The sequence below is a fragment of the Meles meles genome, chromosome 10 (assembly GCF_922984935.1).
Source record: "Meles meles chromosome 10, mMelMel3.1 paternal haplotype, whole genome shotgun sequence".
Classification (NCBI taxonomy): Eukaryota; Metazoa; Chordata; class Mammalia; order Carnivora; family Mustelidae; genus Meles; species Meles meles.
The window spans coordinates 96,729,047-96,744,123 of NC_060075.1; the positions used below are offsets into that span (position 1 = coordinate 96,729,047).

General features: G+C 60.9%; 1 protein-coding gene across 10 annotated transcripts in view; it reads right to left on the reverse strand.

The window, feature by feature from the left end:
- The window catches only part of TNS3 (tensin 3), a 200,427-nt gene that overhangs the window by 58,402 nt on the left and 126,948 nt on the right, over window positions 1-15,077 (reverse strand). For all 10 annotated transcript variants that reach the window (XM_046020349.1, XM_046020350.1, XM_046020348.1 and 7 more), the window contains one exon: window positions 1,309-2,562. In XM_046020349.1, coding sequence (XP_045876305.1) covers window positions 1,309-2,562 — 1,254 coding nt within the window. The remainder of the gene's footprint in view (window positions 1-1,308; window positions 2,563-15,077) is intronic.

Genomic DNA, 15,077 nt, shown 5'->3' on the forward strand with positions numbered 1-15,077 from the left:
GCTCCTTTACGCCGGGTGCTGTTCAAGTCTCGGGCAGGCTCCCTTTCCCTGCCGGGCGCTCAGGAAAACGGAGCCTCACCCCGGAGCTGCGCGCCTCGTGCCACCCCTGTCCCAACGCCGGGAGCCGCCCTCTTAGTGCCAGCTCATGGCTGCCAGGGACAAGTCGCGAACAGACCCCCTACCGGTAGCAGCCAGGGCATGAGCGCAGACAGGGGACCACTTCCTGCTCTACTGTATGACCCGTGTGACCTTGGATGGATCACTTCCTCTACTGACACCTCCAAAACCTCACCTCTGAGATGGGACTCTGGCCCTGCAGCCAAAGGGCCTTAAGGAGATGGAAGGGGTCAGAGAACCCCGCCAGCGAACGTTAACCTGTCCGTCACTGTTGCTGGCTCAGTAGGATGTGTGGCACTTGGAGGACAGGGAGGGGACGGTGCACCCTCCTTCGTGACTCCTCCTGTCTTCACTCCTACAGGAATCCAGGGAGCCTGGCCTCACGAAGCCATGCTCTCAGCCTGTCCATGGCCTCTGCGTCCAGGCCCCTGCCTGAGAGTGGACAGGCGTTTGGAACACAGCCCTCTCAGCCTCCCCCGACATCCGTGGCACCCCAGCTTGGATGCCCGCCAGGCTCCAGCTTCTGTGTGGAAGCACCTTCTCCACGCGACCCTCACCGCTGTTCCCTGACACACTCCCTCCTTCCCAGCATGCTTTGCTGGCTGCCTGGCCCCCCAGGCCCATCCGGCCAGCTCTCTGGGGCCCCACAGCTTGAGATGCCTCCCTGACACAGGGAGCAAGTCACAGACCTCATCCCAAGGCACATCCCGACATTTGTGAAGCCAGAAACCTGGAGGTCAGTGCTCATCCCTTACAGCCGTCCCTGCCGGCCCTGGTCCCCACACCACACGTCCCAGGGATGAGGGCCCTGCAGACCTGGCCTCCTGAGTCAGCATGGCCCCACTGCTCCAAGGGTGCACCAAGCCCCCCACTGGGACTGTGCCTCTCTGTGTTGAGGCCCCGCTGGACCCGGATCCCCTCATCCCCACCATCCTTCCCCATGCCAAAGTCTCCTGCCCTCTGGGGCCTACCTCTGGGCTTATGGGGCTACCCATAAGCAGCCCCCCACTCCCTGCAAGGCCAGCTAGGTGCACAGCTACTGACCCGTCCACACAAGACTGTGCCCAGGGGCCCCCCATCCTCTCTGCAGCCCTCCCCCGGACCCAGGGATGAGCCCAGTACTCCTCTGCAGGCCTCGTCCCGTAAGACACAGACGCAAACAGGTGTGCGTCCCATGGGACTCCCACTCACCTTGCCGCACAGAGGCCCTGCCCGGGCCCTCTCCTGTGTCCTGCAGGCCGCTCGCCCGCAGCCCACCTCCGCCGCTATCAGGGGGCAGGGGGCCATTGGCCTGGCTGCCCGGTGTGTTCATGTGGGTGGGGATGGGCTCGAAAGTAGGGTCCAGCTCCAAGATGAGCCTGTTGAGCTGCTCGATGGACTGGTCGATATCCAGGGTGGGTGAGCCTGGGGAGGGGTCCGCGCTCGGCTCCGGTCCAGTCCCATTCATGACTCTGACGTCCGGAAATCTGGGCTTGAACGCTCTGCCAGGAGGAGGCCGCTGTGCATCGGGGACCTGGGGCCCAGGACCCAGGCCCCTCTGGAGGGCCACTCTGCTGCCTGCCCCCCGAGTGGGGGTGACTGGAACCCTGGGCTGGGATTGCACCAGGCCGGAGCCGTCCTCCAGGCCGCGGCCCACGAGCCTGGCCTCGGCGTCAGGCGCGAAGCTGTACTGGTGGGCGGCCACCATCTGCTGCTGGCGCACCCAGGTCTGCGTGGAGTAGCCACTCTGTCCGTAGGCCTGCGTCTGGGCAGACACCGAGGGCCTCCGGAGCACCGGCGGCGGCTGCTTGCACTCTCGGGTCCCAAACGCCCGCTCCCGCTCGTATAGGGGGTCCACGCCGAGGCTCAGGTCAGGGGCAAGGCTGCCATGGGCGTCCTCACCAGGGTTGCTGCCAAACCCGTCCGACAGGAGGGAGTTCTGGCTGCTCTGGTGGCAGGCAAAGGGGCCCAGGTGGGCTGACGGGTGGCCCTCCGAGGAGGACAGGGTCCCGATGCTGTCCACGCTGTGCAGGTCATGGCCAGGCATCTCGTCGTCCAGGATGTCTGTCTCCCGGTCCTTGAGTGTGGCGTCTCCATTCACGTGCACCTGAGCGGGCACAACGTGGCGTGTCCCGCTGTACTTGCTGGGGGCATCCGTCATGTCTTTGATGGGGCTTCCGGAATCCTCCAGGCCAAAGCCACTGAGCAGCTGGTCCAGCTCGGCCTTCTCCTGGGGGCTTAGGCCCCGCCTGGACCCTACGGCAAGGGGCTCCTCAGTCCTGTCGGTCCTGACGGAGGCGCTGGAGTGCCCGGAGTCGCTGCTGACGGACAGGGTGTGGTCGCTGTGGTCCGGGCTGCTGGCGGTGGGGACGCCTGGAGACCCGCCTGGGACGCCAGGATCTGAGGCACTCTTCTTCCTCACCTTGGCGTAAAGACTGCCATCGACGGGGCCCTGTGTGTGCGGCACTGGGGGAGGAAACGGGAGACAGGTGGTAAGTCACGGCTGGAAAAGGAGCTCAGGTCCCTGGGATGCGTGTGTCCATCTTCCCGAACAAACGATCTCCTGACAGACACCTCACCATAATGGGGGCAAGGACTCCTCGGGGCCCCCAAAGTCTACCCACACTCCGGCAACACGGGCATCAGCAAAAGCAATTCAAAGAGTCCAACAGCTTCGGGACCCAGGACCCTTTCTTTCTACCTTTCTGTGCAAAGAGAGCCATCACTTAGAAAACCTTCCGGAATCTCTGCACTCAGGAGTCATCTCGCCCCGAGGGCTCAGAGTTAATGTCTAATGTCGTCATTAGTCTACATGCTGGGCACAGCTGAGCTCCTAAGCTCCTGGGAGTGCAGAAGCAGGACACAGGGTGTGGGGGCCCTGAACCTCATAGGGAGAGAGAGAGAGGCAGAACTCGTCTGCAGACTTCCCAATAGTACAGCATCCCTCCACGGAGGAGGTCCAGCGGAGGCACAGCAGCACCCAGGAGACAGGAAGCAGATCTCCTGTACTGGTCTCCGCCCGCCAGGACACTTGGGAAACACAGAGAGGGCCGCAGCAGGGGCGGGAAGAGCGCGGCTCTCTTCTGCTTTTACTACTTCCGGCCCTGGCCTCCCCCTGCTGCTGGGCAACTGGGCAGAGTCTGGGGCCAGGGACCTCCTCTGGTCTCCCACGGAGACACGGCAGGCAGAGTGCGACGAGAGGACTGTCGAGGGTGGTGTCCACAGTCTCTGGTCACCGGGGAGCCGCCGTGGGTCCGCAGCAACCAGGCCCCCGGAGGAACCAGACCCGGACTCAGGCTCCAGGCCCTGGCGTGCAGGGTGCCCTGGCATGGTCAGCAGCTCCCAGTGGTTTGGGAAATGCTGGTATGACAAGACAGGACTGAGACCTGTAGAGTATCATGGGTTCCTGTGTGGATGGCACATGTGACCCTGGGCTTTCTTCCTGACGGGCCTGGGAGCAGGACGAAGGCAGTGTGCGACTGCACCGACCCACAGCCACAGCAGAGCGCGGAGGCGGGGGGGGGGGGGGGGAGGGGAGTTGGAGGACCCAGAAGATCCCATGAAGACACTGCGTGGTGGGACCGCGAAGGGCGGGGGCTGCCTCCGACTCGGGGTCCCAGGGCGACGGACAAGGAGCCCTGGCTGCATTCCGGAGCACCTGCTCGAGGGCAGGCACCCGCTCGGCCGGATTACTGCAGGACAGCTGTCTAGTGAACTAACTCGTTCCTTCCTCCCGAGTACAGAGCTGAAGCTCCGCAGGAACTGGACACTGGCTGAGGTCAGGCACCTGCTGGGAGGTGGAGGCGGTACCAGAACTCAGGCTGGTTGGACCCTGGGCACCAGCGGAAAGGACCCCACAGAGATCCCGAATTCCACAGCTCCCAGAGGAGGGGCTTTCCAGGCCCAACACGCATTCAACTCGGCTTCTATGGGAGAACCTGGGGCCAGGAGGTGTCCTCTTCCTCAAGACCTGCTGAGCATGCGCCTTCCCTCCGTTGGCAGAGCACAAGGCCAGGGGTGGCTCTCGTCCACACCACTCCCCGCCCCATGACAGAGACAAAGGGGTCAGAGCAGTACAGGCCAGTGGGTGAGGGGCTGCGGCACAGCTAGGCGGGCGTCCACACGTTCTAGACACGCATCTCACACTGCCACAGTTGTGCGTCCGTGACGTGCACATCCTGCTCCCCAAATCCCACTTAAATGCAGACACCATGACTTAAAAAAGGAAGCCAGCAAACAGAGGTATAGAAGTTCTAATCGACAATGGGACACTGGGCAAAAGTGCCATTAATCATTCTGACTCAGAACCCCCTGGCCAGGCCCACGAGGAAGGGTCTTTGTGACGTGGTCAAGGGTAGGAAACCCCCTTGCCTGGGGAGTCGTGAGTACCCCTATCGTTATCTCTACTAGTGGGAGCCCTGTCGAGAGACTAAAAACGTGTTACAACAACACCATTACCGCGGACCCAACACCGGCCCCACGCAAGGCCCAACGCTCAGGACAAGGGATCCTCAGCTCCTGGGGTTGGGAAGGAGGCCTGGGGGCCTTCCCATAGGCAGCACAGGGATAGGACGCAAACCTGCACAGAGATTACAGGATGCACATTACAGCTAGAGGAAAGGAACAGGACCCGCATCCCTGAAGCCCCAAGACAGACCCGCCCAAACCTGCAGATCCCTTTGTAGGAGCTCAGACTCTCCCAAAGGCATGGGATGTGCCCAGGGATGCACCCACTTTTGATCTTGGGGAGTGGGAATGTCTTGGCCATGGGGTGAGGGAAGGAGCCTCTGGCCCCCACTCTGTACTCTGAGCAGGGGTTTCCACCATTGCAAGAAGGAACGGGACTGGTTTTCCAGTGGGAGGAACACGATGCCCACATTCCCATTTTGCATTTACCTCTGTGCCCTTGGCTCCACTGAGACTGCTCCAGCCCCTGGTTCCTCAGTTATGAAGTGGAGTGATTATCCCCACCCCTTAGTGTGGTTAGAGGAAAGAGAAAACAGGCGTACAGGCGGCCAGCGGGCTGCATCCCTGGGAAGAGCTCTGTCCCAGGTGGATGGAGCCCAGCACTCCCTCCAGGCCTCTTCCTGCCTGACCCTGCTGCTTCCAGACCCCAGCAGGCACACACCTGCACCTGCCCCAGGGCCTTTGCTCCTGCTGTTCTCTGCCTTCTTTGCTCTCTGTCCTGGCTCACTCCCTCCCCTCCTCCGCGGGGCCTCCCCCAAGATCCTTTCCCTGGGAGGGGTCCCGTCTGCCGCACACCCACATTCAGACACTGCAGCTTCAAGCGTGTGTTAGGGATCATCTGCATCCCCCACAAGAACACAGCCTCTGGGAGGGCTGGGGGTTTGGGAACCAGTGATATCCCTAAAATTAGGGAACAGACTCCGGTACCCAGTGGACAACAAATAACCAAGACAGCCAATGCTCTAGCACGTTCACACACAGCGAAGACTGGAGAGCTGTTCTGGAAGGCTTCTCTACCTCAGTGGGCAAAAGAACTGAAAATCAACCAGCCCAAATAAACCCCCAGTCACACAGCATGAAGGCAGGCATGCCCACAGCCCTGGGACCCCCACTCTTCTGCAAGCGGCAGCCATGCCCACCGCGAGACCGGCCGGCTAGTCTGCACAGACAGAGCAAGGCCGCAGGGGCACTGAGGTCGCCCACACCAAGGCTCCAACACGCCAAAGCACGCACACGCAGTGAAGATACAGCTGGCCCGGGGCACCTGGGGGGGCTGGCTCAGTTGGTTCAGCAACTGCCTTTGGCTTAGGTCCTGATCCTGGAGTCCTGGGATAGTGTCCCACATCGGGCTCCCTGCTCAGCGGGGAGTCTGCTTCTCCCTCTGACCTTTCCCCTCTCATGCTCTCTCTCTCAAATAAATAAGTAAAATCTTAAACAAAACAAAACAAAAAAAGTCTGTTAAAAAAAAAAAAAAGTCCAGTTGGCCCACCGGCAGGCAGAGGGACCAGATATGACCCTGGGTCACCCAAAGGTCGCCGGGCATTGGCACAGGGGTGCGGCAAGGAGGGGAGCTCGTGCCCAGTGCATAACAATGGCAAGGTATCTCTGCCACTCAAGTCCCCCCACCATCCTCCCAAGGGTCCTGCTTCCCACTTGCTCAGGCCCCCCCACTGCCCTGCCTCCCCTCCTCAGACCCGCCCAGCAGAGGCTTCCCTGCAAGCCGGGTCTTTCCCACCTGCGCCACAGACGGAAAGGGACAGCGGCACCTGGGAACCCACCCACTCACCGGCCCAGCGCAGCTGCCGTGTTTCCGACACCCGAAGTGAACAATGCAGCCAGGGCCCCACACAGCTGCCTGCAGAACCCTCCCCCGGAAACTATCAGGAGCCCGTCCCCTCCCATGCACAGCCCCCCAGGGGCTTGGTTCAATCCTTAGGGACACCCCTGTTTAGTGATGGCAGAGGGCCCCTTGGGGTGTGGCAGGGGTCTGGAAAAGAAAGGTGAAAAGTATTACCCCAGGACCCAGGCACAGCCCTGACTCTGGCTGTGGTCCCAGGTCCCCTGTGTGGCTGTGGCTAGTGTCTTGCTGCAGCCACCGACCCTGGGGGGGGGGGGGGGGGACGGGAGGGGGGAGTTAGGGAGGGCACAGTCCCCAAGGGAAGGAGGCTCCAGGCTTCGAAGCTCTGCACCACATCCAAACCCAGCTGCTACAGAGTGGCCCCTGTGGGGTCGGAGTGGGGGCAAGGACTGAGAATTCTAGAAGGTGCAGCCGGGGGCTTCCTCTTCCTGCAGCCTTTCGGCTGGGGCACCGGGAGGAGAGCTTTCACTGGCCCAACCCTCCCTCCCCCAGCCATTCTGCCTCTGTGTGTCACCTTTCCCTTCTCAGCCAGAACCCGGGCTCCTTTCAAAACGAGGCCAAGGGGCGCCTGGGTGGCTCAGTGGATTAAGCCGCTGCCTTCGGCTCAGGTCATGATCTCAGGGTCCTGGGATCGAGCCCCGCATCGGGCTCTCTGCTCCACAGGGAGCCTGCTTCCTCCTCTCTCTCTGCCTGCCTCTCTGCCTGCTTGTGATCTCTCTCTCCGTCAAATAAATAAATAAAATCTTTAAAAAAAAAAAAACGAGGTCAAGGAGTAGCCTGGTAATGATTTCCCCGCAGCCAGGGACTAGTTAAAAATCAAACGAACGTAAACAGGGCTCTGATTAGGCGTGCCTGACACAGCAGGGCTGTTTATCAAGTGGAAAAAAACAGGAGGAAGCGACCTCGGAAGGGGCTCTGCGCCAGCCCCGCCCACCCCCACCTGACCTTGAGAGGGGGCGTTCCCGCCAGGAGGGAGCTGGCCTCAGAAAGCACTCCGAAAAGACTGCAAGAGAATGAGGGAGACCAAAAGGTGTACACAGAGAAGGAAACTCTCCGTCCCATGCTGGCTCAGCACAGATCGCACAACGCCCACCTGTGTGCACAGGCGTGTCAAAAATCAGCCAAAGGGATCCACTCCGCCTCCTTCCAGGAACGAGCCCCTCTGAGGCCAAAAAAGCGCAGAACTGACTTGTAATAGTTGGTTCCGCCACGCACCGGCCCTGCTTCCAACGGACGTCCATTCTAACAGAGAGCAAACGTGACGGTTGCTTGGGCTCCCTGGACCTTCCTCTGTCTCCTGCATACTGACCATGAGCCTTGCCCTCTACTGTCCTGTCAGGTTCCCTTACAAAGCTGGTTCTCATCTCAGAAGAGCTAATAGGGTCCTCCCTGCAAGTCTTCCATGCCAGGAGGTACGTGTGTCCAGGGGTGGCTGCTGTTGGGGGAGCCCATGTCTGCAGAAGGAAAGAGATGCAGAGATGTCCTCCTACAAACGGGGTGACATTCTGAAGACACAGGCTCTATGTGTGGGGGTCCTGTGACGCCCTAGGGATGGAGCTCACCCAATTCCCAAAGCTGTGAAACAGGAACCGGAAAACCTGTTTTGCAGATGTGAACAGAGGCTCAGAGAGCCTGTAGGGCATCCGGGACGCACCCTGACCTCTGTCCCCTCCCCAAGCCCATGCCTGCCATTCCTTGAAGACACTGGAATCCTAAAGCAGACCAGCTGCCTCAGTGAAATGAGCAATTTAATTTAGGAAAGGAATTCGCCTGGATGTTTTCTGTGCAATTTCCCCCCACACACGGCACTCCCTCCTCGCACAATGCTTCCCTCCCTAGCTCCTGACCTGGCTCCCGGTCCGCTGAGTCCCATGTGCCATGGCTGCTGGGTTGGTGGTGGCAGTTCCATGTCCCCTTTGCAGGCTGCAGAGCGGCGGGCACCCAGGCAGACGGTGAAACCTGTTCCCTCCCACGGCGCCCACAGCCCCTGGGGGCAGGAGCCCCCGAGAAAGGGAAGGCTCCCTCCCTTCCCTGATGCCCCTGGCTGGGGATGGCAGCCCCTGGCTGGGGACAACAACCGCTGGCTGGGGCTGGCTGGGGCTGCCTCCCGCAGGGGGCACATGGTGCTCTCCAGCTCTGCTCCAAATGACTCACTCAGGCCACACAGCCAAACCAACTGCCTCCTTGCCATGTCCCCACCGGCCCTGTGCAGGGTTCCCAGGGAAGGAGAAGAGAAAAGGACCCCATCCCTGAATCCACCTCCAGGCGCTGTCAGGCACACGGCCTGCTCTTGCCTGACCTTCTGGGGCAGAGAGGGAAGGCGCCAGGGGGGCACCAGGGGGATTCAGGGCACAGATATGTGCCCTATTTTGGCTGTGGTAGAAGTCTGGGGACAGAAAGCTCTGTGCAGGCTGAACGGAGTTTGTTTTTACCTGAGGCGAGGTATGCCTGGGTCAAATCCAGCTCTGAAATCAGGATGGAAAGGGGTCACTGCACCATGAGCCCACCCTGCTACGGCTCCCACGCCCCACCTCTCTTCTGGGACCTTCATTCCTCCTCCTAGACCGCATTATGTGCTCAGAACTCTCCTCTCCTTAAGATAACTGTCTTTGGGGCCCCTCTGTGCCCTCCTCGTGCCACAAAGCTTGCTTGGAGTTTGCCTTCGGAGTGATTTAGAAGCACATTCCCACTTCCTTCCAGGCTTTTTGCCACAATCCACCTGGGCTCGGGTCCTGATTAAAAATCCTGACCACAGCTGTGTGATCTTGGGTGAGTTACTCAACCTCTCTGACCTCACTCTCCTTATCTGTGCAGAAGTGACCTGGCAAAGGGGAGTTCAAGGAGAGCCACCCAGAAATCACAGAGGGGGGGATATCCTGCGAGACCAACACAGAGGTCAACGCTATCCCTGCACACCCCCCTCCTGCCCTGGGGACGGATTCTGGAATCCGCCACACTCCGGGCCTGCCTCCTCAGGGCCCAGAGCCTGGGGAGTAAGAGCTTGTCGGATTAAGAAGAAGGCGTAACTCAGCTCAACTGAGCTTATCCTTCAGAATTAAACTGAAAAACAGATTCTTCATAGAAATCTAAAGTAAGAGCTAGATTTTTAGAATAATTCCTCCCAAAGTTTTGTAAGCCTTCATCCAGCCTCATCCAGACTGCCAGCGTCGACTGTCCCGCACATGCCTCGGCACAGCTCTAGCTGGCTCGAGCTTTCGGCAGCTGTAACATGGCGTCCCGTGGCCAGATGGTTAGGGACCCCATCTCCCGCACCTGCTGCCCGGGCTCTGACCACCAGCTGCAGCGGCGGCGATGGTCGGACCAGCTTTCTGAGAATGGACCCTGCACGGACACCTGCCTGTGTCCCCACCTCTGGGGTCAGGCGAGTGTCTCAGGGTCCACTGCGTTGTGCAGATGGTGCACCCGGGTCCCAGCCTCTGGGGCCCAGAGGAGGAGACCTGGGTGAGCACGTGGGGGACCCCGCATCCTCTGGGCTGGAGGGGAGATGTGGTGATCTCAGAAATGTCCTCCTCCTTGGGAGGGGGGGCAGGGGGAGCTGAGGGTCTGCTCTTCCCAAGTGAGAGAAGAGCCTGGCCAGGAAGTCATCCTTCCCAGGGCGTGCTGGCGGGCGTCATTATCTTCCCAAGTCACCCACGCAGAGATCTGTCTCTCCTCTGGGGCGTGCAGCACGGCAGCCCTTGTAAACCTCTCCCGAAATGAGGTCTGCTTTCATTTTACTCCAACAGCATCCTGCGTCCTGTGCTAATTAAAGACTGCCCTGCATTTGTACTGAATTACTTCTCATTCCAGAGTAAACTGAGAGCCAAAAGCGAGGACCACACTTGGGCCTCGGAGAGCACGACCTCTCGGCCCCAAGAGCAGACCCGTGGCAACTCCGATATGCTCCGGAGTGAGAAGGAAGCCGCCCTGAGCCTCAACCCTGGTTTGTTCTCTGACCAGCGGACGATGCAAGGATCCCCATGGGCATGAAAGGAGACAGGGCTTCTCTCCTGGGGCCCCGAAATACTTGCATCCCTGAAAGGGGCTTCTCGGGGTGATCCCTGTCACCTGTAGAGTGAGCACTGCCGGCCCCCCAGACCCAGAGCCGCCCCCCTGAACCGCCAGGCAGGAAGGCGCCCGCAGCAGGAAGGCGGGGCACCTCGCCCGCTAAGGCGGGCTGCTGGAAATCGCTCCCTCGGAGCCAAGATGAGTTCTGGCCAAACGTTCCCTAGAAACAAGGCAGGCTGTAAATTCTTGGAGAAACCCAGAGTAGGAGGAAAAAGTAAGAGAGAGAGAGTAGGAGCAAAGCATTCCAACCGGGAAGTCTGAGCAGAGGCGCCTCTCCGGAAAGGGGCGCGCCCACCGCGCCCAGTGCCTCTCAGCGGCTGAGGAGGCCACCAGGACTCAGGGCACTCCCACCTGTCCCCAGGCTAGGCTCAGCACAGTGAGGTACAGGGCACTGGGGCACGCAGCAGCCCACACCCAACCACGACAGCACAGCTCTTCTCCCAGCCAACCACCCAGCATGGACCTGCCGTGTCCTGGGCACTTATCTGGGCAGCCTCTGACCCGTCCCCTTGCAGGGACTCCTGACCACGAAAACCAGACCCAGTGGACCAGGAGAACAGGCAATCATGGCCGAATCAGAGCTCAAGGGGCCAGCCAGCCATGAACCCCCTTCCAAACCACCATGGCCTGCCGCAGGCTCTCCTCCGCAAACTGGCTTCCCGCAGCCAGCCTGGCCCTCCACGGATTCCGTGAACCCTGGAGGTCCCATCTTCCCGGGAGCACCGTCCGTGCCTCTGGTGGTCTGGTTTGCGAGTCTCCCAGAAGCACTGGGCTCTGATGCAGGTCTAGGAAGCCTTGCAGAGGCCACACACACACACACGCACACACACACCCGTGCAACACAGGCACACACGCTCCCCACTCACCGTCCTTCGCAACACCCTAGCAGCGTGACCAGGCTGCACCTGGCGGCCCCACTCTTCCATGCACAAAGCCTTCACCCCCAGAACAGCAGCATCCCGTGCACGCGGGGTAGAGGTGTGCCTCCCCCAGGGCCCCGGCTGCCCTCTCCGGGGAGCAAGACCTTCTGGGCCAAGCCTGGGACTCCCTAACTGGATTCCTCCAAAAAGGCCCATGCAATGTAAACACAAGGGCGGGGTTTCACGCAATCAGGTTGAGTGAAATTTGAACTGTGGAGGCTGAGGAGGCGGAGAAAAGGCTTCCCAGGAGCCAGGCAGCCAGACCTCAGCCTTCCAAGCCTGCAGCCCACGCTGCTGACAAACCAGGGTCTGAGCATCCCATGGCCTGAGCATCCCCTGCGATCCTCAAATTGTCGGCGGGGACATCTCTGCCTGGCATCCTTCCTCTCCGACGCTGTTCTTCCTTTTCAAGCTCCCCAGGGCTCATCACACAGAGCACATCCTGCCTCCTCACTTTCCTGCTTTCCTTCCACCCCTCCCCTCCCGGTTCCACACCTGTGACCCCGGTTTACGCCCGGTCCTCGCTGCACAGCCGCGTGCTGGGGCCTCACGCTCCGACTCCGTAAATGGGCAGAACGGCCCACGCAGACCATCACAGCCCCATCAGAGCCCTGACCCGTGTCACCGCTCCATCAGCGCGAGGAGGGACCCTGCCGGGCGGGCAGCCCAGACAGAGCAGTGCCCACCTCCCATAAACCAGCTCTCACCAGGGAGAAAGGATCCCTTTTGTTAGGGATGGAACGCACTGTTGTTGAGCCGGAAGGCCGAGTCGATGGGGCGCCAGGGAGGACACAGACCAACTCACTTGCCCTCGCAGGAGTGGACCCCGTGGGTTACAGAAGGGACCACGTGCAAAGGAAAGGAATCAGAGCTGCACGTTCTCCGGAGTGCTTGGGGCCTTGCTGGGTCAGAGGACACAGCCTGCACACCCATCACACGTTCAGTACCAAGAGCTCCTCCCACATGCTCGCCATCCTCGTGTTGCGGCCCGGGGTGGGCACTCTTGATGCTTCACAGACGAGCTGCCGCAGGCCTTCGTGATCGTGGGGCGACCGCACCCGCCTGACTCGCAGTGTCCACGCCACGGTCAACCTGCCATGACTTCCCAGCACTCCCGCCAGAGGGTTCGATGACACGGAGCCCGTCAGGCCATCCACGCCCACGTCTCCCGCAACGATGTGGTCTCTGAGGCCTTGCTGAGGTCTGGATGGACGGAAGGCAGCGGCTGGCTCAGCGTCTGCGAAGGCCTCCAACATTGCAGTGTCACCAGAGTTGTGACATTGTGCACGGCGTCACATGTCTAGTGTGAGGAAGATGCGGTGCGTATCCCAACGATCTCGGGAAGCCCTTGGCGCGGGGCACAGGAAGCTGGGGGGCCCCTTGTGGGCCACATACAGAGAGACGTCCCATGGGAGGCCTCAGGGAGGTCCCCAATCAGGCCCGACAGCAGCTTTCGGGGACGCTTCCTTCCTCTCATGCCTTGCTCACCGGGGCCTGTTCCTCGTCCAAAGGCAAAGTACAGATATGTCTCCAGCAGTCATAAGACCAAGGCCACACGTCCACGACAGCTGGTCTAGGGGCACCAGAGCAGAGACACCAGGTAACAAGTGCATCATGCTCAGCAGTGATCCAACAACAAACGGAAAAGACTGATGGGTTTTCACAGCGTGACCGCCCTCAGCGCGATTCCACCAGGACCCGAAGGATCCTTGTTTCCTGCAGCGACATCCCAGGGACCATGACGCCAGGGACCATGACACCAGGGCTACGTCGAGTCGTGAACAAGCCATTGCTATGTGAACATAAAACAACTAAAAATGTGCTACCTCTCAGTTTTGGGAGGAAAACTTCCCGGAGCGGCTGAGCACTGTCCGGGGCCTGTTCAGCAAGGTGAGCAATGCGTGTGTGCAGGGAATCCCGCCGTGGACCGGGCAGGCCCGGGGGTCCGGCCTGATGTCTTCTGCTTGTCCACCAGGACCCGTTTTCCCGGCCCCCGCACCTTCCCGTCTTCAGCCCCCACTGGCCTGACAGTCAAGGCCACAGCCAAGAGGAATCACGCATGGCTGGAGCCGGGTTACCTGGCAACACCCGGGGGCGGGGTGGGGGGGGACACATGCATCCCAGCCCCGGCCCCGCTCAGGCTCTTGCTCCGCTTACCAAACACCGAGTGAGACCCGACCTGCTCTTCCCATGCAGGTGGCCTCGCTGAAATGTCCCCGACACAGCCAATGCGCCCCCACAGGCCCTGCGTGGAGGCCACTGAGAAAGGGGCGCCCTTCCTGTACCTGGCAGGCGAGAGACCAGGTCTCCCCACGGAAGACACAGAAGGCCGGCCTCCGGGCCTGACGTGCGCAGCGCCTTCACCCAACTGAGGCGCACAGAAGAGAAGGTACGCGGGAATCGATGAGCCGTGATCGGTAACAGCTTGTCAGCAGGAGTTTCCAAAATGGGGACAGGGGACAAAGCCGTCACCGCGCCTCGCATAGGCACCCGTGCATTGCATGCCGGTGGAAGTCACAGGATGCGCCGTCCGGGAGTTGGTGGGCAGGGCCACTCCCACCTTCCAGGTTTTTTTCAGGACTGGTGTGATCCTTTAATTACCAGGTTTTGGGGTTTGGCTTCTGAAAGCTGAACGACTCTGCCTTCATTTACCACCTCGATGTTAATTCCCATGCAAAACCCCAGGACCACTCACGCCTGCCTTCCATGGGCCAGAACCCCACCCGAGAGTCTGGGCCTTTAACATCCCAAAGGTGGCTTGCCCGTCCCCGTAGCAGATGCCCCGGCCATCCTTTGAGAGGTCAGCGCCCCCCAACCTGGCGAATACGCGTGCGTCATAAGCCCACCAGCAATCATAGCTCAGCTGCTGGTCCCCAAGGCAGGGCACCTGTGACAGTGTCCAAACACCGCGCTCCCGGAAAGGATGCGGGGCCGGGCAGGAGGTGCCAGGCCATGTCAGCAGTAGCATCAGTGGGCGGGCGCGATGCCCCCTCAGTCACGGACGGTGGGGGGACGCGGAGGACAGTACAGGGGCGCATGCCCGACACTGAGGGCACCCGAATCCACGGCTGTGAGGCGGGGGCCGAGGGGCCTGAGAACCCCAGCCAGACCTGGCTGAGCCTCTGTCCGGTGTGTAGGTCGAAGCTGCTCCATGAGCTCAGCCATCCCAGGGGCATTCACGTGAGTTGCCGCCTGCAAACTTGGCCAGACGTGGATCCTGACGGCCTTTCTCAGATGCCACCAGGGCTAGCAAAATCGTGGGCTCCAAGGGCCAAGACCGCTCGTGCCCGGCTGTCACTCATTCGACTGCCTCCGACATGGCAGCACTCTGGTAACGGGACCCAGCCCAGTGTCGAGTGAACCCCCATAGGACGTTCTCTCAGTGCTGAGCACAGACGGGAGACTCTTGTTCTTCAGGTAAGATGAACGCGTCAGCACATTGTCCTCCTTCCCATCTGCTGCCTGCTTTCAGGGACAGATAACTCTTGGGGTCCCGGGATCACCCCTGAAAGGTGGGCTGGGGCCGGAGCCTGGAATCAGGAGTGTGAAGGGCAGGTGCTTTCCCAGGTCCAAGCAGGATGCCCGGGGACAGACGCTGTTGCACGACCCCAGCACACGCCTGAGCTCCGGGGGTGCGCGGCGAAGGGACGTTCCTGGCTGGTACACAG